Source organism: Rosa chinensis, chromosome 4 (genome assembly GCF_002994745.2).
Source record: "Rosa chinensis cultivar Old Blush chromosome 4, RchiOBHm-V2, whole genome shotgun sequence".
NCBI lineage: Eukaryota > Viridiplantae > Streptophyta > Magnoliopsida > Rosales > Rosaceae > Rosa > Rosa chinensis.
This window is the reverse complement of record NC_037091.1, coordinates 44,297,695-44,322,754: the sequence shown is the minus strand read 5'-3', so window position 1 is coordinate 44,322,754 and position 25,060 is coordinate 44,297,695. Positions and strand designations below refer to the sequence as shown.

Sequence of the window (25,060 nt, the reverse complement as noted above, 5' to 3'; positions counted from 1 at the left end):
CATGTAGTATGCAATGTCATCATGGGCTCTGTAGTTATTCCAAGATTTTCATTCCCAATCTGATAATTGTTATTTTCACTTGCAAATGATTGAAAAGAAACTTTTGCGCCACCCATTTATATTTTTCAGTCATTTCTTATGTCATAAAAAAAAATGTTACCTTGTGAATGTTTCACAATAGGATTATCGAATGCCACTCTGTAATCTACCAGAAATGAAAAAACTATCTGACAGTCGTTGAATCACAGTAACAAACCCAAGAAACATTTCAAATGAAACAAAAAAATGACACCACAGTACAAAAGCAAGCCTTAAGGGTACAAACCATGATAAAACAATTTGATTATGGTTAAATCACCAAGAACCTGAAAATAAACAAAGGAGTATCTGATTTTGTTCTTGAATCATAATTAAAACAAGCATAACAAAACAGATAGACTTCCAGATCCATTTAATCAAACAATCAGTGCAAATGTTCTTATGCAATCTAACCAAATACCATAAAAGACCAAAGTTAAGTTGCTTAGCCATAAACAGAAGAACTAAGCATGATCCCATACTTCATATGTTCAAATGCATTATTATGTATACAACAGTGTAATGGAACAAAGAAAAAAAAGAAAAAAGTGACTCTACAAATATTGAAAGTTGATGCTTTAAGCTTGGAAGCTACCTTCAACGGAGCTTGAAAGAGGAAAACAGAGAAATTCAAGCCCTTTGCAACTGGTGATCTCTGGACCAAAGTTAAGCAACCTTCCCTGATGTGCAGAAGAGTTGCTAAATCGATCACCTACCTTGGAACATATCTTGTCTTAGACTTCAGAGGTAATCTGACAGGATGAAAAATTTGGTTCCTTCCATCCACCGAAGTTGGTTTTTCTTGCCAGCTTAAGCATATCTCCTAGGAGGATGCTTAGAAACCAAACTCGATATTTAAGTTACCCTTACCAAACAACATCACTGTGCCCTGGTGATCTCGTTAGTCTTAGGCTCTGCATTACTCACCTTTCCAAAGAGGCTTCCTCCCACTTCCCTGCATCTACAAGTAGGTTGGGCATGAGAACTGTACTTGCCCCATGAGATGGATCCAACAGTGTCAAATTCTTTTCAGCCATTTCTCCTATTTCTAGATTCCCATGTGTTGTACATGCGGCCAACAATGTGCCCCATATCACAACATCAGCCTTCATGGGCATGCTTCTTATCATTTTCTCAGCATCTTCTACTCGGCCAGCTCTACCCAGGAGATCCACCATACAACCATAATGCTTAATGTTTGGTTGAATGTGGTATACATTTTTCATGCTCTTAAAATACCTCTCCCCAGCCTCCACCAAACCAGAATGGCAACAAGCACTTAGAACTCCGATGAATGTTATTGAATTCAGTGGTAAGTAATTTTTCACATCATTGTTGGAGGGACCATGATTGTCTGACAACCGCAAATGACTAAGGGTCTGAAGTTGTCTGGCAGACACTTTACTAACAATATCTTTACATAAGAGTGCTTGACATCCTTCGATTAAGTTACCAAGAGAATGAAGGTGTTGATCACACTGATTTCAAGGAGATGACAGTGACAGAATCGCAAAAGGATTACTAGTAATCCAGGTCGTTCCCACTAAAGTGCATACCCATGTCACAACGCCAAATATCAATGGTTGATGACTAGGACAATTGGGATAGCTAATCCCATTTGCTCGTGCACCAGTTGTATTCTTTTAAAGCCAATGCCCAAGCTACTTTAAGTCTATAAAAATGCCAAGGGCTCCATTGCAAGCATTTCCCCAGTTCCTAAGTTAGCTGCAAACCCGACTAATGAGGGCCCACTGTCATCTCTAATGAATCCTCTGGTTCCAATCGCAGCTTCAAAATTTCTTTCACAACCATCCATATTCAATTTTACAAACCATCAGGGCAGGAATCTTAAGACCATTGAACATCTCTCCCTCAACCTAAAAGCAGAGCAATAATGTTCATCCATATTAATGTCTTTTTGGTTATACTAGAGAATGAACTTCCCCATCACAAAAACTAGTAATGGAAAAGAAATAATAGGACATATAAATGAAACAACAGAGGGAACAAGAGCAAACACCAAATTACACTCTACCTTTGGAATATAAGATGTCAGCCACTCACGTCGGCTGTCCTCAGTGCATATTTTGATTGCGTAGCTTCCACATATACACCTACATTCATATACCTGATGCCATACCTGACAGAAAGAAAGTAAAAAAGGTTATAATGACAATAGAACTTATGAATATAAATTTAAGGAAAGTAATTAAGAAATCATCCTAGTAGGCTTGCATTGATAAATGCCATGTTCATTAAGTTTCATAAACGAATGAAGAAAACAATACTGGGGAGACTTCTTTAGCAAGTCATTGCATCACTGGTTTAAGATAACTCTGGCTGCAGTTAAAAGAAATCCAGACCTTGTATATTTGTAGAAAGAAAGATTACTTAATATTAAATCAGCAAGGAATGATAATTGCCAGTGTAATCGAGGAATCAACTGTTAATCAAAAGGTAGTTATATGTTTTTATTTCATTGCAAGTCTTCCTTAAAGAAAGGAACATGGCATCCAAACCAAATCATGGAAAAAATGTTCAATTCTAAGAGATATCCTAAACTGATTTCTAATAGTATCTATATCATCCATGTGACAGCAGTTATAATATGATTAGTTTGAAATGATTAAAGTATACTTCTCCGGTATCATGGTCACCTCATCTTCAATGAAACATAGCAAATAACCTGTACATGGCATGGGAAAGGTGAATGAACTACTGCAACTGGATCTTCACCCACTCAGCATCATCTGATCAGTCTTCCCATTAAGTATGATAGAGCCGGCTAAGATATAATTTATGCCAACGATTAGTTAATGCATTGGAAATCGGACTAAATCTCTGGCAATTGGGAATTGATTAACCTTGTAACTTGAATGAGATCAATTGATATCACATTTTCTTCTTAAAAGAAGGACCAAACTTGTAGTTTTGTCAGGCAGGTATTGCATATCTTCAATCGCAAACTGAGTTAAGAAAGATGAAAAATGAGACATATATACTAAGAAAGAGATTTGTAGAAAAGAGAAAATAAGAAGAATTTGGTCAGAATTAAATTACACCGAAGATCTGGGATGTGAGAAATCTTGGGCCATTCTGGGCCAGTCTCCTTGGTGCATCTTTCTTTGAGCAGGGGACATCCCCTAATGAAGAGCGACTTCAATTCGGTGAGGTTTTTCATAGCATCTTGTGTAGGTAGATATTTGAGATTCTCACAAAGCCCGATTTTCAGAGCCTCAAGAGATGTAAGATTTCCCAACCACTCAGGAAGAGCTTCTAGTCCCTTGAAATCACTTATCCAGAGTTCTTTTAAACAAGTCAAGTGCTGAATTTGTTGGGGCAGAGACTTGACCTTAGGCCACCCGTGCAACTCTAAGTCTTCAAGTTGTGAATCATGTGGTGGTGGATGCTGAAAATCAGGGAAGGCGTCCAGCTCCTCCCAGAAGGGACCAATTGTGAGCCTCTTCAAACGAGTGAGGCGTTGAAATCCTCCTGTGGGTACATATTTGAATTTCCCACAATGACATATCAACAACTGATGGAGATTAGGCGGAATAGATTCTAGACTAGGGCAATCCTCCTCCTGTACAGACAAATACTCAGCAACTCCTGTAGAGACTTCCTTCGGTTGATTCGTTGAGTCCGGGGGGTCGCACACATATGATACTAGACTAGAGCAACGAGTTATCATCAGATCCTCAAGAGAGGTGCAGAATTGGAGCCCACTCGGTAGGCTTAATAATCTCTGACAACGAACAATCGTCAAGCTCCGGAGAGATGTGATGCCCTGTGTGATTGGAATTGATGTTAGATTATCACATCTCAATAGCTTCAATTCCTGAAGAGAGGTGCAGTAGTTGAGCCCACTTCCTAGGCTTGACAATCCCTCACAACTTTCGATATTCAATTTCCGGAGAGACGGCATGCCTTGTGCGGTTGGAATTGTCATCAGATTACCGCAATTGAAGATGTTCAATTGCTGAAGAGAGGTGCAGTAATCGAGCCCAACCTCTAGGCTTGATAATCCCATACAATCATCGATCTTCAATTGACGGAGAGCTGCGATGCCCTGTGTGATCTTAATCGACTCTAGGCTGTCACAACCAGATAGCCTCAACTCTTCGAGGCAAGGAAATACGACGACGACCTCTCTTTCAGCTAATATCCTCGGTGCTTCCGTCCATTCAATGAGCTCTCGGCACTCAGAGATGGATAGTGTTTTCAGAGCTGGAAATAAAGTTGTGCTAGTATCACTATAACCATAAAACTCAGCTCCCACACGTTTCAGCTTTTCCATCCTTTTAATCGCAAGAGATGTTAGATTAGGTAGATGGCCGAGTGTTGGGACTCCTTCACAATTGTTGCATTCGACTAATCGAATCTGCTTCAAATTTTGGAGACTCGTTATCCATGACGGAAATCTAGCACCCTTGAAATGGTAAATCTCCAAGCTTTGCAAGTTACCATGAGGTTCCAAGCCATCTAGTACATCCGTCTGCTTTTCATTACGTAGCCAATAGTGTGTCCATCCAAATGTCAACTTGCGTAAGTGACTCTTCCGCACTAAGCGAGCCTTCTTTGCTTCTTCTCCATCCCTTACATGTTCTAGTCCATCAATAAGTAAGTGGCCTCTCAATTGGTTCAACCCACCCAACTCCTTAATTGCAGGACCTCTCTCCTCACCCACATTAAAGGAAGACAATCTTCGGAGATTAGTTAACCGCTCCAAAACCCCAGCCTTAAATTTCATTCCCTCAAGACCACAATAAAGATGCCTTAAATTGATCAAATTTTGAACCTCCTTCGGACACTCTATGAGATACCGCGGTAATCTCAATGTTTGGAGGTTATAGAGCTTGCCAATAGACTTTGGGAGTGCTTCAATGTCTGTACAGGAAAGATCTAGATACCTCAAGTGCTTCAGCTTGCCGAGTAAATTTGGCAACTTCATAATCTCATCACTAGAGAAACTTAAGACATGTAAAGTTGTAAGCTTTTGGAAAATGGTATTAGAGACAGGGCCATTTGAAAAGAGTGATCGCAGTCTTAAAATACTTCTTTCTGACATTTCTTCTAGCGTTGGAGTAGGAATCCGTGCAACATGTCGAATAAGTATATCACGATGATCCTTCTCATGAGTGAAGTCTGGCATCAAGCTCTCACACTTGGATACTTCATTTGCAAGATCATGCACAAGATCATGCATCTTGCATCGGGTGATGATAACACCACAGACATCCTCATACTCTGTAGCATCTTGAAACAAGGAGTTCTCCAGTAGAGTCTCAAAATACTTGTTGCCTATATCCTCCATTTCAATCTCTTGCTTGGTTTGGTGACCATAAGAAGGATGGAGAAAACCTTGAGCCATCCATAGTTGGATCAAGCTATCACTTTCAATTGAGGAACCTCTCTCGAAGATGGAGCAATATGCAAAACATTGCTTCAGTGGTGATTTCAAGTTGTCATAACTCAACTTCAAAACCGACATGATCCTACTATCCTCATTGTCGGATGATAACTGCCATATTGGACTTTCTAGAATTGACAACCATTCCTTCATACTGGTCTTAGAACGCATCAAGCTTCCCAAAACCTGTAGTTATTTGAGTTTTAAATTTCAGCATAACTTAATCTCTATGTATCAAATAGTTCTTCTACACATTAAATAATCAATAAGCTAGGTGATTGAAGATACCGTACCTTGGCTGCCAATGGAAGACCAGCACACTTTTTGGCAATGTCCCTTCCAATTTCCTCTAGTTCTGAAGCTATGGGAGCATTAGGATCTACAAATGCTCTATCCTTCAATATGGACCAACATTCATCATCCGATAAAGTTTCTAAATTCCACCTAGGAAGTGTTTCCATGATTGATGCAACATTGGATCTACGAGCGGTGACAATCACAGAGCTTCCTCTGGCAGAATTTAGTTGCAATAAACAACTCTTCAAATCATTCCACTTATTAGCATCCTCATTCCAGACGTCATCAAGTACAAGAAAATACCTTTTCTGTTCCAACTTCTGCTGGAGGCTTTCCATCAATGCTTGCTGATTTGAAGGGTCAATTCCTGTCACGCCACATGATTGCACCATTCGATGTAAAATTGAATTGACATGAAAAGTATTAGATACGTACACCCAGAGCGTTGTATCAAAGTGCTTTTCCATTTCACCTTGTTTCAGTTGCTTGGTAATTAAGCGAGCCAAAGTTGTTTTACCTAGGCCTCCCAATCCCACAATGCCCATCACCGAAAGAATATTTTCTTGATTGTTGGAGTTGGTCAAGGTTGCAATTATATCTGACACAACCTGATCCCTTCCAACAGTGATTGCATCTTTGAAGGTGAATTCATTTTTCTCAAAGAATGAGGTTGTTTCCCTGTCCTGCATACCTTGACTGGCTGCTGCACCTCCATTTGATCTGACGACTCCCACGCCAGCTGCTTGCTTGTAGAGATCCTCCAAGGACGTGTTGATATTGTAAATATTGCGGGCCATCTTGAGACGAAATACAAGAGGATTGCTGCAGAAGAAGCCGAGTATCTTCTTATCGAGGCTTGTCTCCTTTATAACGATCCGATAAACTTCATATTGAAATTTATCCAGGACATCTTCTGCATCATAGGCTACGCTTATCAACCTCTTCATCCACTCGGCTCTTGCCCACAGATCCTCATCTTCAGGTTCGTGAGCAGCATCATGGATTATATTTCCAATCAGAATTGAGGATTCTTTGAGCTTATTTATCTCTTCGCGGAACCCCCAGATGATATCGAGTCTCAACTGATCAGTAGCAAGTAAAGCCACCTTACTCACTACTCCTCCGGCAACGGGAGTAAGGACAGAGAGTACATGCATCTTTCCGTCGTCTTTAGAAGCAAGAATCTCTCTCACTCTGAAACTCAATCTCAATGGTGAACAATAGTCACAGAGGCCCCTCCTCAAAAAAAAAAAAAAAAATAGTCACAGAGGCCGAGAGTCGTCGACTTTTTTGATGACAAGAGTCCTTGACTTGACTTTTTGTAATTGAATAATGCGTGACACATGCGATGGCACGTAAAAATAATCTTTTATGTTTATTTGAGTATTTGCAATAAAAAATGGTGCTTTGAAAAGAACAAAATAAATCTATAAATCTCAAAATTGAAGTTAGATGGGCATATGGGGTTGATTGCTTACCTCGAATATTTACTCCACCAAGTATTTATATGTTAGCTTGAGCGAATATTCTGACCAGTGCTTGTAGTGGTGTGCTTGTCTGCAAGTCAAGCAAGAATGGACTCATGACCCCACTCTTTGGGCAACGTGAGAAAGTGTTTCCGCTAGCTTCAGACTTGAATGATCTAATAACCTGCTGATGGATTCTGCCACATTCCATCGACCTCAAGAGGATTCTTCTTCAAAAGGATTATGCATCAAATGGATTGTATCTCAAAGGGGTTGTACTTTACTCAGATTTTTCTTCCAGCAAACCTCTCCTCACTCGAATCCTCTGTGAAAGGTTCCCTTCTCTTGAGATATTCCTCGACAAGTTATTTCCTCCTCGACTAGATATTCTTGCCTCTACGGGATACTTCCACCTTGACCAGATATTTTTGCCTCGACTACATATCTCCACCTTAACAAGATGATATCCTTCTAGACAAGAAATATCCTTATAGACTTGCCCATCTTGTTAGTTTTAATCAATTAAATGATATATGGTTAAACGAGTCTCCTACTATATTATTTAGGATGTACTCGTTGAGAATTCATATATACTGATGCTTGAGGTCAAGGTTTTATGCCCCCATTTGATGCATAATTCTATTGCTAGTACAATAAGTCAGGCGTGGGGATGAGCCTCTCAGCTTGGCTGGGTTCCAAATTCCTTAAAAAAAATATTAAAAAATCCCTATAGTCGAGAAAATTATTTTCAAAATTTTTTCCACAGACCCTGACATTCTTATAGACAAGAAATTTATCACTACTTAACAAGCTAGGAGACTAGTCAAGCACCTAGCATGAGTAGCATCAAGAAATTGGATGGCAGATGTTGATAGTAGCTTGAAGGGGATTTCCTGAGCAGATTCATATTTAAAATATAGATATATCAAAATTTCAGGTGTCCTTAGTTAAGAATTGAAAGTAGTCTAAAGAGCCGCCCCTAGTAGCTTGGGAAGGAAGGCAGGAACCTTCTAAATATCATTGGATTACTGAATTGATAGAGCAGTGCAGATTTTGAGTTACTGATTATACTAAATTAATGCGTATTTTTATTGAAGCTATAGCTCTATCAATAACAAAAATGTAGATAAATAAATGTGGTACTTTAGCAAGCAAGAGCAGTTGGTAAATCCATACTCCAAACTACCGTCATCTTCCAAATGACAATTTGACAATAAAACAGTTCTTCAATGATGGTACCATTCACTCACTCGACATGGTTCAAGAACCATTCCATAAAGTCTTGATGAGTCTCCTCAATCAGCGGATTTCACAGCTGCTTTGTTTTCATCATTGTAGCTCGTGGTCCATTCATTTTGACTCTGGGAAATAATTTTACATAGCTTTCAATTTGTGATTCCATAAGAATATATATTTGAATGATTAAAATGATGATCACCGCACTGGAGGAGGCTGGAATACGCAGGCTGTAACTTACAGCCACTGGCAGAGGTTAACGTGGCGCGAGGAGAGCCACTTAATGGATCAATGTAGAGGTTCAACGTAATTTCACAGTTGACAGTGCCGTTAGAGTAAAAATGTTTTACAGCCCTCCTCGTCAGCCACCACAATGGAACTGGAGTTCATCCCATCCATTCCTCTCCAAACCCCTCCTCAGACCCAAAATCACTTCTCTCTCTCTCTCTCTCTCTCCTGTCACCACTGGACCTCATAACCAAATCACTCCCTTTCGCTGTCTAACCAAATTCCAATCTTTGAAAGGCTATGGACATTGGAATTGGATGAAGACATTGGAGCATAGCGAAAAGGAAACACAAAATCGAAGATCAGAATTGAAAAAAGAAGGCAAGAAGCCGCAGAAACAGGCCATCGCCTGAGCAGAAGCGCGAAGGGCGAAGTTTATCTCCACCGGCTCTTACGAGATCGAGGAGAGAGGAAACCCACAGCGAGAGGAAGGGGAATAAATGGTTGCTGCTTTTAACGGAGCCCCATGTTTCATTATAGCCTTTGCAGAAGCGATATCAAGATTCAAGATTCAAGGTCGCTGTTTCATTCTAGCCGTTGCAGAAACCGTACCAATAAAAGACATCGGGTTATTGAGTTTGGGCTCTAATTGAAACTTAAAAGACATCGGGTTGAACTGGTATATGGTAATCAACCAGGTTCCTTTTGAGTTGAGTATGCATTCATTTTTGTGGATTTAAGATGTTATAGTCTTACCGTGTTAGTCTGGGGAATGGAAGTTGTGTGTTTTTGCCTTCATTGTTGCTTTTCTTCACTATTCTGTTTGATTTTGATATTGGTTTAACTGGGTTATAATATATCATAACAAATTATCAAGGTGAGGGAAGAGAACAAGAGTTAATCAAATTTTAGTACCTGGGCAATTTTGGTTCCAATAAATGCTTTGATAATACTGTGCTCGAACAAAGGTGTGTCATTGCACACTTGATTGTCAAAGATCAAACTTTTATGATTGAATTAGAATGCCACCGTCAACCCTTCTTCTTTGATCTTTCTATGTCACCACCTCTTCACAGCTTTTAACTTTATTGTCTTTTGTTGGCCACACTTTGATACCAAGCAGATATTTATAATTAAGTTTCCTTCAATCTACGACACTAGCGTCACGTTCACTTTTTCTTTGTGCTTTGTCAACTCCTTAAGGATTTTAATTTTGATGAACCCTTTTGTGCAGGTATAAGGCAGGGACAGCAGCTGCAGTCAAAGTTCTAGAGTTTCAGTTTGAGAGTGAGCCTCTGTCTATTTAAACTCAAATATGTAATAGTGCCCTGCTGAGGTACTTTCTTTTTCCTCAATATTTACTATTTCAAAACTGGGTTTTTTCTTATAGATGAATGAAGATGCTTTTTATGTTTTTATCTCTCTGATCGATAGTATTTGATGTATTTGCTTTCTGGGGGTTTCCTTCTGCCTTTACTTTGGTACCCAGTTACGATTTTCATGCCAACTTAACTTTTGTTTTTGGTTTCAACTAAATTTCTGCTTTATGTATTTGTTTTTGTTTTCGGTTTCACTTTGGTTCCACAAATGGTGGTCTTTCCCATAATTGCAGGTTACTTTAGATTAAAGCATTGTTTCCTTTATCATAATGTTATGATAGTTTTGTCTTGTTTGTATTTATGTGTTCTGTAACTTCAGTTTAACTAATGTTATGGCTTATGGGAGCTGGCACTCCTGGCAGGAGTAGAATCAGCATATAGAAAGAACAAGTATTCTGGTATCTAGTCCTCCAGTGGTTGACTTCTTTTGTTTTACACAGGTCATATTTTGCCTTTTTTTAATTTTCTCTACCTTTTCAATTGGGTTAACAAATTCTAAACTGTGACCCTTGATTCCTAGACCCTAAATATTTTCTGTTACAGACTGCATCAGGAGATGTGATACTTTTCATTTATATGCAGTAGTTTTCAAGTGGAACTGGAACAGATGTTTGGGGATTGTATGGAACGTGGCACAAAATGAAAGGAATGTGCTCTGAGGCTTTGTTAAAGATAGTGAGATTGTACTAGGTATCTCTTGCTCTATCATACAGATATAATTTATTACTATCGTGACTCCTGTTCATGGATTCATACATTTTTTTTCTTCACTTTTTCAAAGATTCATTTCTTTATAAGTAGGATATGCTCTTCTTTACTTATTAAAATAGCTCTCCTAGTTGTTAGTTGTAGCTATTCAGCGATTTTCTTTTTAGTGCATCTTTTCTGTGAAGTAAATTGGGAATTGTTGGATCTTGGCATAGTTGAGTAAATTATATCATACAGATAATTTATTACTATCATGACTCCTGTTCATGGATTCATACATTTTTTTTCTTCACTTTTTCAAAGATTCATTTCTTTATAAGTAGGATATGCTCTTCTTTACATATTAAAATAGCTCTCCTAGTTGTTAGTTGTAGCTATTCAGCGATTTTCTTTTTAGTGCATCTTTTCTGTGAAGTAAATTGGGAATTGTTGGATCTTGGCATAGTTGAGTGAATTGAGATGAAAGAATTCTCAGTGAAAGCTTGTCCCTTTTATTGAAGAGTTACAGACAAATTGAGGGTTGTGTTCTCATTAATTTCAAAAATCAAAACATGGGTAATTTCCTGCACTGATGTATATTGTTGAGAGTAGAGGCTGTTCACTAATGAGCAGCGCATAAGATGGTCATTTCTTGTCTAGTGCATAGTATTGCATGGAATACCTCTTTCTTTTATTCAATGGATGTCTATTTCTGACACATAAAATAGCATCTGTTTGCTGAAACTTACACTGAATCATGAATGCTTGGCAATTAAATGCAGATATATTCAATGTAGGAAACATTAACATGTAAACTTGTGTTTAATTCAATGTTTGCACTGATGGCATGGCATGCAAGAAAGTTAGCTACTCGAGGTTTAATAATTTCCTCTGAGTTGCGATGAACCACCTCTTGTTACTTGCCTCATTCCATAGAGATTTGCATTTATAGTTTTATGTACTTCACTTGCAAAGTCTTGCTTTCGCAATTCAACAATTTTGGTCAGAATCTATAATGCAAATAGCTGTTAGTATTGCAAACATGTAAACAATGAAATGTGCCTATTTTTTTCAGGTGATGTGTCTGCACATTGTGAAAATCATGACAGGAATATGACCTTAAAATGCAGTCAATGCACCTATTGCAGCCCATGATCAGTTTGTTCTGGTTCTATAATTACAAGAGATCCACAGACGGGGAAGTTTTTAGAAATGAGATGGAATTAATGGGTGCTTTCTTAACACCATATAAGGATTTTTTCTCCTTTGACAATGGAGTTTGATGGCCTGAAAAGTAGGTATCTGATTAGCCTTTGAAGTTGGAATTCTCCATCTTGAAGTTGAGTTTGATAGTAGAGCGGCTGGTAGCTTGGTAGTCTCTAATGAGATGTGCTGACAGAGAGTGGGATGATAATAGTGTCGTTCTAATTTTATCAGACATCCCCAAGACCCCAGAGGGATCTAAAAGAGTGCTGTTGAAGAATTGTGGTGCAACCAAGGTCTGCTTCTAACTGAGGGAATGCAACAAAGTGGTTCATGTGTTGGCTAGATTCATAGTGAAGGAATGTATTAATATCTTTTGTATTGAAATTGGGCCAGGCTTATGTGATTGATAAATATCAATGCTAATATTTGTAAGTTTGTAACCTTTCTTATGATTAATGAATGATTACCTATTCGTTTGGAAAAAAAAGTGTAAGATTTAAGAGAACGATAGTTGCTTTATAACCACAGGAATTGCTAATTTTCTTTTCACAAATGTCAAAGCATATGATTAAATTGCTAGTCATGGCCAGCACCTTTTTGCAGCAAAAATGCGGAAGATAATGTTTCTCTGATACTAGATAGTGCTTCTCAACACTCAGCTAGTTACCAAAAAGCAATGTTGTCCCATCTTTCAATTATAGACTACATAGAATTTTTTCACGTATAAAAACATATCGAGCCTATTGACATTGGCCTCTGTTTTTCTTGCAGAAGTCAGAGAGGATAAAGCAAGTTTCAAGCATCAATTGATGACTGCAAAATATGAATTGACATCAGTAGCCATCTTCTCTGCCTCTTACCCGTCTTTTACAAGCTTTCTTGATATCCCCAACCTTTGTTGACTTGGATGATCTTCCCTGCACTATGATCTTTCCTGAGATAATCTGATCAAGTGATCAGTGCAAACAGAAACACCATTAGTTGAGGAGCACTCAAATAGATCTTCCAAGCATCATTAGAGTCATCATGTTAAGCCAACAGTGAATTTATTCTACACTTAGTGAACAGCAATTTCAAGGGCATTTCTCTTCGGTAAGGAGATAGTAGCTAGTATTAAAGCCCTTTAATTAAGTTGGCTATTACTAAACTTTATTAAAAACAAATGTCATCTGGTAATCAAGAACTATTAACACCATTCAATGATCATTCCAAAGAATTTTCCTGACCCCAACTTCCAACTTGGTTTGCTAAAGGTGATTACCAAATTAGACAATTAGTTGTTCTACATTACCTTATTGTTCAGCAACAAGTTCATATTATGACCTCTCCTAACTTGTACTCCGTGCTTTTTAGTTTTTCTTCCTCTTCTATTCACCTCTATCTCTCATCTCTCCCTTTTTGTTCTCAAAAAACTCTACTAAAGAGCTAGCTCATATCTGTGGTTTACGTCCTCAGTGCGAGTCATTTGCAGAGTGATTTACAGGAAATTTTAAGCCAAATAAAATATATTGTTACATTCAGGACATGCATTGTTGCTGATTCAGATATACTTTGTAAGTGAGTGAACATAATTAATTAATGCAGAGGCATAATCAAATATGATCTAGAGAAGCTTACCTTGCCAGTCTCAGGAGCAAATTTTAACCGAGATTTTTGCCAATCAGATAAATCTTCACCATCAGCATCTCCAGATTCACTATCTGGGGCTGTGGGCTTCACAGACAGGGTCTTCTTAAACTTCTCGAGTCTTGCTATTGTCTACAAATCCAGAGAAACAGGGTCATAAATAACTACATAACAGAAAATATCATAGATATTATAAAAATAGAAACAAATGATGCCCATGCAGAGTTCCAAATTTCAAACAACAGGGATTGTTAACATCATCCCCTAAGGTTAATTACAGAAGATTAACAAATTAGTACTACCAAACTACAAGTTTTAACAATACTATGAAATTGCCACACTACCAAGCCCCAATTCAACACAAGCCCAAAGACTCAATCTTTCATTTTGCTCACTTTTCCAATCATCACCAATTTCTCATAAAATACAAAAATATATACACACACACACAAAGATAGTGAAGCATTTTACCCAGAAACAAAGGCCACCTCACAGGATGGTCAGGAGCTTCTTAGGTCAAGTACCTAAACCGCTCCGGGATAGTACTCTCCCCTCTGCTCTGCTCTGCTCCTCAGCTTCGTCAACGCCATCCTCTCTTGCATTCACAAAACCCTTAACTTCCTTTCAAACAAAAACCCAATTGCTTTCCCGGAAAACCCACGAAAATCATGGCCTTGGTTTGTGTTCAAAGATTGGATTTTGGTTATGACGTGGAGTGGTGAGGTCTGAGTTGATGCGGTTTGGAGAGGAAAGGATGGGATGCTGTTGTGGTGACTGATGCGCCACAAGGACTCTGTAAAACATGCTTTACCCTAACGGCACCGTCAACTGCGAAATTACTTTGAGCCCCTCCTTTGACTAAATAAGTGGCTCCCCTCGCGCCACGTCACCCTTGCCAATGGCTGTAAGTTTCCGCCTGCGTATTCCAGAACTCTCCCACCGGACTTCTATGATTTAAGACTATTTTGGTGAAGGATGTTATGTCAAGTCACTGAGTTTAAAATTTTGTTGGTTGGTGTGGATAAACATTTTGAAAGTGTAAATAGCATCCTAGCAATTATTACTTGAACATATAAAAGAGAAATCTGTATTCCAGATAAAGTTGTGGCCTGCTTCCCAAGTTCAACTACAACCTTGGCTCAGAAAAGTAGAACCAATGATTCAACTAATGTGAGCTGCTAAGACATTAATTCCACAGTAAACCAGTAATTCAAGAGGACTAATAAACAAATATCTAGAGGAAAGCTCTAACAAAGTAACAGAGACAGTAGAAAAGAAAACATGGACTAGCGTCCCCAACAGAGGCTTTACTTCTAAAAGATTAGTTTCATATCTTGAAATCCCTTCTCATACAAATACATGCACAAGAGTTGAGAAGCTAAAGGTCCTGACCATACAATACAAGCGATCAGATATCTTCTGAAGCATCAGGCAATGCCATTGCAAAGGGTAAGGGAACTTGATAGTTGTTACAACTGATAGACAATCTGAAGCTAAAGATTATAACAAATTCAACTAATATTTAAATTTTTATCGTTGAAGTACAGTATTTAATGAAATTTAGCAAAGAGTAAATGGGGATTTTAGCAAGGAGTAAGGCTAGCCACCTTGTTCCTCTAGGAAGCTCTAGAACTTGAGGGCCTTTCTATCTCATCACTCCAAATTCTCCCCAAAGTCCCCATACTCTGTGACCGATCCTTCTCTTCTCTGCTTGCTCCTGTGATCTAACATGCATTTGCTCAATAGATCTTGAGGAAGACCGTAAATCCTAAAGCAGTAAAGCAGTGGTATTGCCCTTCTCAGTAAATGAGCAAAGAAATTATGCTCAACCACTCTTAGATCTACATCTAACAGTAGAATTTAAAGCAACTCAAACTTTGTTGAAATAATTTCCACCCAATTTCACTACAAAAGAAATCAATACATTCCTTGAAATACTGTGCTGCATTCCCTCAGTTGGAAGCAGACCTTCGGTGCACCACAGTTCAACAGCATTTATTATCGTCCGCAGTTACCCCTTTCTTCTCCCAACACAAGTCATTAGAGGTTACCAAGCTACCAGCCTTCATACTATCAGGCTCTACTTCAAGGGGTAGAATTCCAACTTCAAGGGCCAATCGAATACCTGCTTTAGCGATCAAACTCTGTTGTCAAAGGAGAAAAAGACCTTATAACTGGTGTTGCAAAAGCACCCATCTCAATTCTAAGAACTGCTCCCAGGCTCTCTTGTTCTTCCCGGAATCAACTGCGCCAAAGAACTGGAGCAAATTAGAATAGGCTGCAATAGGGGCATTGACTGAATTTTAAAGTCATTCATGTCATGCACTTTCACAATGTGCAGAAACATCACTTTATAATATAAAAAAATTAAATAAATAAATAAAAAGTAGCCGCATCATTGTTTAAGTAATTGCAATACTGTCAGCTCTTTACATTGTGATACCAAAATTGTTGAATTGGCATGCAAGACCTTGCAAGTGAAGTCACATCAAACTACCACTGCAATTCACTATGGAATGAGGTAAGAGAGAATTTGAATACAGTTGATGCTTATGAGAATTACATGTGAAGAAAAATTCCAACTCCTCTTTTAGGGATGTGATGCAGTTCAAGTAGGAGCACTCCAGTGCAGAAGAAAAAAAGACATAGCCCTCCAGAATCTGTATTCACATACAAAGCAATACAACAATATATCAAATCTTACCTTTATTCATCGATCAATTCTTATGCTGTAGCTTCTTGTCTATGTTTTCTGTGGGCATTAATGATATATATGACTTGAATCTCACCAGTTAAACAAGGTCTCAGTGACCGATGCCAGTCCCACCCCCACCAACAATTGGAATTACGGAAGCAACCACACAAGGGAGTAGGTATCTGTATGACCATTAAGAAAAAGATGAAACAAGACAAATTATTGGAAATGAATTGAAATAATTGGTATCTCTACTAATATTAAGTAACAAAAGATGAAATGAGGCATATAATTGAAGATAAATTGAACTAGAATCCATGAAATGCTACTATAATACTGTAATCATTCAAATTTCAGAGCATGTAAGTTATAGCCAAGCGCTGTGTTCCTGGCAAGGACCTTTTTCTTTCGCCGGTAAACTTTTGTCATTGTTCCAAAGATCACGAGTGTGTCAAAAGCCACTACAAATGAATGAGATGGCTACTGGCATAAATACAATTTCAGTAAGGCAACTCACAGGAAATTATAATACCCAGAATTTCTCCAAGCTACCTTTCATGCACTGATCAGTGCAAACATTGAATTAAAGACCAGTTTACTTGTTAATGTTCAAGTGGTGGTTCATCGCAACTCACAAGAAATTATAATACCCAGAGTTTCTCCAAGCTACCTTTCACACACTGATCAGTGCAAACATTGAATTAAAGACCAGTTTACTTGTTAATGTTTCCGACATTGAATTTTTTCTGCATTCACTTGCTGAACATTCACGGGAACATTAAATAGTATTCAGTGCATGTGTTTCCACTTGTAAAACTGATTTTCAGCCTAAACCTATAAGTCAGAAACAAGCCTAGATAACTGAAAAGAAGATATTGCCACTTATTATGAAATTTGTTCTTGGGTTTCATCACATAACCATGATTCGGAATTTACTCATGTGAGTGAACAAAATATGGTGTCACTTATTTTGATTCTACCTTTTTATGCTGTACAGTTTACCTAGCAACCAGCCTGTACATTCTTTCAGAAGGGTTATCTCAATGTAAATTCAATTCCATCAATATAAAATCAGCTACAGAACATTGAATAGCAGTAACAAAACCCCAGAAAGAATTAGCACTAAAACAAAATACTTAGACTACTGTATCACAGCAAGCAATAAGGGGACATATAAACAATCGCATACTATTTAATCATGTTTATATCATCTGAAATTAGTTATTGAAGCCCAAGAACTTTAAAAATCATTCAAAATATGTTTACTTGCTAATCTAAAAGAAATATGTGGACAAGCATATACCATACAGTAGACTAAGTCTATGGAATAGGAAAACCAGTGATGATCAAACTTACCCTACAAACTCATGGATTAGTTCTTGAAATAGCTATCGGCCAAAAAAACTTTGCAGTACTCCTCCTCACCCACTTAGGGATATTCATATGCCTGTCAACGTTTAGAGGCTCACTGACAACATCAATTTATTAAACTCTTTCCATCTCTCTTGTCCCTGGTCAGCTTCCTGTAAAATAAAGCAAAAAAATAAAGGAAAATGAGATACGAAAAGTTTGAAGATTACTGTGTGCATAATTCACTATTGAAGAAAAAATCAGTCACGCATTACATGAAGAATTCAGTTAAAATCACGAGTTCACCACCATATGTGCTTGCTTCTACACTAGAACCCTAAAGTGATTAGTACATAACTTTTGCAGAGAACCTGGATACCACATTGAGTGTGCATATCTGCATCTGTTGGACCCATTCCCACTTCTAAGCTCAATGGATGACAAATGAGAAAAGACATATTTGTATACTTGAATATTTGCCCCTTTTTATTTTGGAGAATGGAGCTTCTATGTAGCATGCAATGTCATCATGGGCTCTGTAGTTATTCCAAGATTTTCATTCCCAATCTGATAATTGTTATTTTCACTTGCAAATGAGTGAAAAGAAACTTTTGCGCCACCCATTTATATATTTCAGTCATTTCTTATGTCATAAAAAAAAATATTACCTTGTGAATGTTTCACAATAGGATTATCGAATGCCACTCAATCAGAAATGAAAAAACTACCTGACAGTCATTGAATCACAGTAACAAACCCAAGAAACATTTCAAATAAAACAAAAAAATGACACCACAGTACAACAGCAAGCCTTAAGGGTACAAACCATGATAAAACAATTTGATTATGGTTAAATCACCAAGAACCTGAAAATAAACGAAGGAGTATCTGATTTTGTTCTTGAATCCCAATTAAAACAAGCATGATCCCATACTTCATATAAAAAGTTCAAATGCGTTATTATGTATACAACAGTGTAATGGAACAAAGAAAAAAAAAAGTGACTCTACAAATATTGAAAGTTGATGCTTTAAGCTTGGAAGCTACCTTCAATGGAGCTTGAAAGAGGAAAACAGAGAAATTCAAGCCCTTTGCAACTGGTGATCTCTGGACCAAAGTTAAGCAACCTTCCCTGATGTGCAGAAGAGTTGCTAAATCGATCACCTCCCTTGGAATATATCTTGTCTTAGACTTCGGACGTAATCTGACAGGATGAAAAATTTGGTTCCTTCCATCCACCGAAGTTGGTTTTTCTTGCCAGCTTAAGCATATCTCCTAGGAGGATTCTTAAAAACCAAACTCGATATTTAAGTTACCCTTACCAAACAACATCACTGTGCCCTGGTGATCTCGTCAGTCTTAGGCTCTGCATTACTCGCCTTTCCAAAGAGGCTTCCTCCCACTTCCCTGCATCTGCAAGTAGGTTGGACATGAGAACTGTACTTGCCCCATGAGATGGATCCAACAGTTTCAAATTCTTTTCAGCCATTTCTCCTATTTCTAGATTCCCATGTGTTGTACATGCGGCCAATAATGTGCCCCATATCACAACATCAGCCTTCATGGGCATGCTTCTTATCATTTTCTCAGCATCTTCTACTCGGCCAGCTCTACCCAGGAGATCCACCATACAACCATAATGCTTAATGTTTGGTTGAATGTGGTATACATTCTTCATGCTCTTAAAATACCTCTCCCCAGCCTCCACCAAACCAGAATGGCAACAAGCACTTAGGACTCCGATGAATGTTATTGAATTGAGTTTGATATCACGCCTTTGCAAGTCTGAAAATATTTCAAGAGACATTGCTGCATGTCCGTGCAGCGCCAACCCACATATAATGGCATTCCATGGTGAGACAGAAGAGGTTTTGTCTTGGATTTGATAGAACACCTTTAAGGCAGTATTGATACTCCCACATTTGGCATACATATCAATGATAGCTGCACTCAAATTGTCATTCAGAGGAATAGAATTTTCACATATGTATTCATGAGCCCATATTCCTTCTTTCAATGTGCCTAAATCAGCGATTGCAGACAAAACGCTTACCATTGTTATTTCATTTGGTTGTATCCCACTAGATGCCATTCTTTGGAAAAGTTCCAGAGCCAATTTAGATTGCTCAGTCTGTGTGTAACCCGAAATCATGGAACTCCATGAAAAAACATCCCTTTCAGGCATCTCGTCAAACAATAGACTTGCTTGGTCAATCATTTGATTTCTTATGTACCCTGCAATAAGAGCATTCCAAGATGCTACATGCTCCTTGATGCCTTTTCAAACTGAAGATGAGCAGCAATCATTTCCCCACAACCTGCATAAAAATTTATGATCGTTGCCTGTATGAAATCATAACAGTCAAAACCCTCCTTGACAATTCTCCCATGAAACTGCCGACCTTCATGAATCGCCTCCAACCTCCCACACACTGAAATTAAGTCAACAAGCATAACATCATTCGGTCCCAACCTGGCACGCAGCATTTCATGATACATCATCAAAGCTTCACTCGAGCACTCCACTTGCACATACCCATCAATCATCGTACCCCACGAAACCACATCTTTCATATCAATCGTCTCAAACAACTCTCTGGCCAAATGCACAAGTCCAGCCTTAGAGTACCCATTTAACATGACAGTCCACGAAACTATATTCCTTTCGGGCATCGCATCAAACAAACTTCTCGCTTCCCACACACTCTTACAAGCACAATACACCTTCACGAAATTCGTCGAAACAAGCACCATTCCATCAAGCTGCAACTTAACCACCAAACCATGAAGCAATCTACAGTTCCAAATCCCACCCAAATGCGAAAACGTCGAGATCACAGTCCCCATTGTCAGCTCATTCGTCATCACACCGGCATTCCCATAATCCCTAAAAACCTCGACAGCTTCTCTCCAAAACCCATTTCTAGAAAGACCCATTATCATAGTAGCATACGAGACATTTTATCAAACACCTGGCGCGCATTGTGCAAGTCACCAGATTTCACATACCCAGCTACCATGATGTTACAGGAAACCGCGTCCGGCACAGAACAAGAGCCGAACAACGATTCGGCTCCGGAAATGGAGCCGCATTTGGCATACATGCTGATCAAACTGTTGTTGATGAAGTGTTAGAGTCGAGACCGGACTTGAGAACAAGGGAATGGAGTTGCTGGCCTTGGAGGAGGGCAGAAAGGGTTGCGCAGGATTTTAAAAGAGAGACCAATTGGCGCTCGTAGCCGATGTGGGTTCGGTTCGTTCTGGATTTGAAGAAGGGACGCAGATGGTCGTCTGGGTTTTGGGTGGTGGCTGTGGAGACCCATTTGAGAGGTGAAGTAGCAGAAAGGTGTGGAAGGCCGGTGAGGGATTTGGGTCTCAGAGATATAAGCAAGAGACATGGTTAGTGACGCGACGTTCAGCTTCTTCTTTTGCTAACGACTGTAAAGAAAAGTCTCGTTTTGAAAAGGAACGGGCCAATAGCAACGCAGAGGTTTCATGCAAAGGTAAAACACAGTGCGGATAAGATCACATAAAATGAGGGAAAATTTCACAAATGATCACTCAAGTTTCAAATATATCACTTTGGTAACTTAATTGTGAAAAAATTGAGAAATATGTATTAAAATAAGGGGCCGTGACCACTTACCCAATTTTAGCCTGAAAATTGTCCATTTACTCCACTAAGAGTTTTTTAACCTCATTTACCAAATCTAAGAGTGTTTGACAGTATTGCCCTCATACTCTCTCTCAGTTCATTGCAGGAATATCGCCAAGACCCTTCGATTACGTCCTCTGCCACCAAGTCCGATTACGTCCTCTGCGACCTCCAAGTCCGATTACTTCCTCTTCTTTATCTTTCTCCGTCGTCCCTTTGCCCTCAATCTCCAATCGGCAATGTGCTGGATCTGTTATTGTCGCAGTCGACCTCAATTGCATCTCCGATCCCGAGCACCACTGCCACGCGAAGAAGACGCAAGAAGAAGAGGATAGTCGCAATTGCAACCTCTGCAAGCCATGGAGTTCAGGTTCGGGTTTTGTTCCGGGTCGGGGCTCGCACCGGCATCATCTGTCCCCCCAATAAAGAAAAAAGATTATTGCCTCCCAATAATATGTCTACTGGGGGGCAATAATCACTGCGTTGTTTATTAAAACACACTAATCTGTTGTTGATTGAAAATTGAGTGTCTTTTTGGTGGTCTATTGGGGGGCAATAGACAGATTATTGCCCCCCAATAATTTCTTAACTGTGGTTCATTTATTGCTAAAATTAGAGCTTTGATAAGTCTTATGTTATTTTGAGTTTATTAAAGTACAATAATCTGTCAATGATAGAAACTGGTGATTTTTAGAGTGGTCTATTGGGGGGCAATAGACAGATTATTGCCTCCCAATAATGTTGGTTTATTGTCCCCAATTAAGTTAACATGAAGGGCTATTTCCCGTTTACCCAAATATCCCAAGTATTGTGCCTAACTACACACGTGCTTATGTATCTTACTATTCTTTTGTGAAAAGACCACAAAGGACAGTATCCTATGTTGACCTTTAGGTCTCTGGATTCAACCTATTTACCTTAGTAAATCCTTTTTAGGCTTGTTGAAAGAAAACAAATCTAGCCTTCAACATGCCCAAGTTTTTCTCCTAACTGCTCCCTGCCTTGCTGATACTTTAACAGGCGGAATCACTGCTGCTTGTCTTTTTCAGAGGCATAAAAATGGTTTCATATGATAAACAGAGAATTTTGAAACTTCTGGTTTCTACAGGATATGAACAGAGAATAGATAGAAAGAGATGCATGAAAGAAACTAAACTGAAAAGGATATAACAATATTTAAAGAAATAGATAGGCATCTGGTTTTATTTATTTCAATATATATACATGTCTAAACATTCAGAGCCTCATTCTCAGGTAAACAGCAAAAGCTGTTTAGCTATCCATAAGAATGAGAACAGGTACTTACTTGTAATGAAAGCACACTACTGCACACCGAACAGGAAAGCACACTGCTACTATGGCTTTCGTACTCTTTGAGAGAAGACTCTTCTACTCAATTTTCTGATCTAGACTAAATATGAAAAGTTTTGATGGAGGAATTTTTTCTGATCTCTTCCAAATGAAACTAAAGGCTCTTTATATAGAGAGCGGAACTCAAACTGGAATTCAAAACATAAAAATGTACAGGAAAACTCCGTGAACTTCTGCTTTTCTGAGTGCTTCTGCTGGTGAAGGTCGGACAGGGAAAAGCAAAAGTGGTTGGGTGAAATGTTTTTCACTTTCTTCTTTTTGAAAAGCAAAAGGTATCTTTTTTGAAAAAGATAACAGTTGCAATTTGTTTTGATGCTTTATTCTTTCATCTGTGGCTTCACCCGTGATGCTACATATTCTCGTCTGTTTCTGAATTGTGGCCAAAGACAAAGGAGCTGTTGTCTGCCTGGGCCATTCTAACAGTGGTAGCATTATCTTCGACGTCAGTATCAACATACATTTTGTAGTGGTTGTCATTTTCAAGCTTTTCCACCCAGTGCATACATGCCATTGTCGAATCTATCTCTTTTCTGGTGAGAGATAGGAATAGGTCACTGCTGACTACATCAGGATGATCGTAACAGTGATAATAGTTTTCTCTCCTGCTGCCAGGAAGGTATTGTGGATATCTTCAGAGATGATCTTCTTGATGTATTCTAGAGTCATGGCCTTCATCCATGGAATGCTTGAGTTTGGTTGACCATTGTACCCTACACAGGCTGGTTGAAGATATTTCCTTTGAATAATTCTCACATAGTGATATGGAGAAATATATTCAACTTCACCGTTTGCCTTCTGGATCCATTCTAGAGGAGTGGATCTGAACTTCAGACAAAGCATAAAGTCATTTTTTCTTATATTTTTGACTGTGTTGACAATAATAGGTGGCAAACCTTTCAGATCATCATTTGTTTTGGTCCACAGATTATGGACAAAACCATTTTCAACAAGCCAAAGCTTGTGTTCTTGAGGATGTTCACTCTGAACATTGACTAAGTATCTCCCAACATAAGGTCCTGAAACAATAAAGAGAGTTGGAGGAACTAGGTCTTCTGGATTATGCCTTCCTATCAGACTATGGAATTCATGCCAGTCTGATTCATTGAGTGCCATGATAGGGATCCTAGCACTTTCTGGACTTTCAAGGAAGTGAATTTTTTCTTTTCTTACAGCACTCTGTTGTGTATGACTTTCTTAGAATTGTGGCTTGCCATTTTCGTAGAGTTCTTCAGCTAGTGCAAAGAGAGCTAGGAACATCAGACCACTGCTTCTTTCTTGAAAGGAAAATAAAAGATTATCCAGGATTGCCTTCTGATGATAAGCTAGTCTCCTGCCAGTTCTGAACACAGGAGTATCAAAAGTTCTTAATTCATAATTAAAAACATTTATAACTCCAGTTGGAGTTGGTCTGCTTTTTGGCAAAGCAGCAGCCATCAACGGTCTTGATGAGCCTTTACCGTCTGCCATTTGAGACGGGCTAGCCAATCCTTTACCCTGGGATTGATCAGTTGAGGCCAAGCCTTTCGAGCTTAGCAGAAACCTTTTAAGGACCTTTTCTTTGGTTTCTTTGGGATCCTCTTCAGGTTCCTGTTCTTTCCCAGTTCTTCTGCTTCTGGGATTACCACCTTCGTCGTCATCTCTTTGGCTAAACATTGCCATTTCTCTGGTCAATGCGTCTGGAAGATAATTCTTGTTTCCTGCAATTAATTCAACAGTATAATCATATTGGTTAAGAAATAATTGCCAATTTGCTAATCTTCCTCTATCAGCAGCTTTGTCAAGTTTAAAATTCTTAAAATTCTTTACTCTAGCACAATCAGTGCGGACAGTAAAGGGTTTTCCAAGAAAAGCTGGAGAATTTAAAATTGTTTTCTTGACAGCCAAAATTTCTTTTTCCCCTGTGGGATAATTCAGTTCTGCAGGGCTGAACTTGCCACTATAAAATTTACAGATCTTTTCAATGTTAGTTCCAGGCGTTTTTGCCAGAACCACACCGGACCAGTAATTATCACTCGCATCTGTTTGGAGGATAATTTCATCATTCTCTTCTAGTTGTTGAAGAGGAAGGAGGTTTTTGCAGAGATTTTTTATCTGCTTCACAATTTTTTCATCATCTTCAGTGAAGTTCCATTTTCTTTTGGAACTTGTCTTAGAAGATAGCATTGCTGTTAACCCTGAGATTTTAGGGATGAAATCTCTTCCATAATTTATGACACCAAAGAATCTCTCTAGACTTTTAGCATCAGGAATTTTATCTGGGAATTTCCAGATCTTCTGAAGGATATGAGGTTAGAGTTTTATTACTCCATTCTTGATATTTATTCCTAGGAAATCAACTTCATCGAGGATAAAGAAGATTTTCTTTTCTCCTAGTAT

The 25,060-nt window shown here is 38.7% G+C and overlaps 1 protein-coding gene, 2 long non-coding RNA genes and 1 pseudogene across 15 annotated transcripts in view; 1 reads left to right on the top strand and 3 right to left on the bottom strand.

Annotated features, from left to right (window-relative positions):
* LOC112199148 (disease resistance protein RGA2) overlaps positions 1 to 7,106 on the bottom strand; it is a 54,304-nt gene extending 47,198 nt beyond the window's left edge. For 7 of the 12 annotated variants that reach the window (XM_040517559.1, XM_040517554.1, XM_040517555.1 and 4 more), the window contains exons 1-5: positions 5,782 to 7,105; positions 3,139 to 5,674; positions 2,765 to 3,044; positions 2,114 to 2,218; positions 674 to 1,955 (exon numbers count right to left, since the gene is read on the bottom strand). In XM_040517559.1, coding sequence (XP_040373493.1) covers positions 3,034 to 3,044; positions 3,139 to 5,674; positions 5,782 to 6,942 — 3,708 coding nt within the window. In that variant the 5' untranslated portion in view covers positions 6,943 to 7,105 and the 3' untranslated portion in view covers positions 674 to 1,955; positions 2,114 to 2,218; positions 2,765 to 3,033. Of the gene's footprint in view, positions 1 to 673; positions 1,956 to 2,113; positions 2,219 to 2,715; positions 3,045 to 3,138; positions 5,675 to 5,781 lie in introns of all 12 variants that reach the window. The other 5 variants (XM_040517553.1, XM_040517550.1, XM_040517560.1 and 2 more) reach the window with 5 other exon arrangements.
* Positions 7,107 to 8,770: 1,664 nt separating this feature from the next.
* LOC112199149 lies at positions 8,771 to 12,492 on the top strand. 2 transcript variants are annotated; one of them, XR_005809115.1, is made up of 4 exons: positions 8,778 to 9,401; positions 9,950 to 10,051; positions 10,457 to 10,784; positions 11,857 to 12,492. It is a non-coding gene; the product is annotated as an uncharacterized LOC112199149 (long non-coding RNA). The 2 variants fall into 2 exon arrangements; XR_005809114.1 differs by having other exon boundaries at positions 8,771 to 9,401; positions 9,950 to 10,784.
* A 6-nt stretch (positions 12,493 to 12,498) lies between these two features.
* On the bottom strand, positions 12,499 to 14,419 carry LOC112199151. The gene is made up of 3 exons (XR_002936042.2): positions 14,085 to 14,419; positions 13,605 to 13,745; positions 12,499 to 12,931 (listed from the first exon to the last, which is right to left on the bottom strand). It is a non-coding gene; the product is annotated as an uncharacterized LOC112199151 (long non-coding RNA).
* A 524-nt stretch (positions 14,420 to 14,943) lies between these two features.
* Positions 14,944 to 21,052, bottom strand: LOC112199377 (annotated as a pseudogene).
* Between the last annotated feature and the right edge of the window lie 4,008 nt (positions 21,053 to 25,060).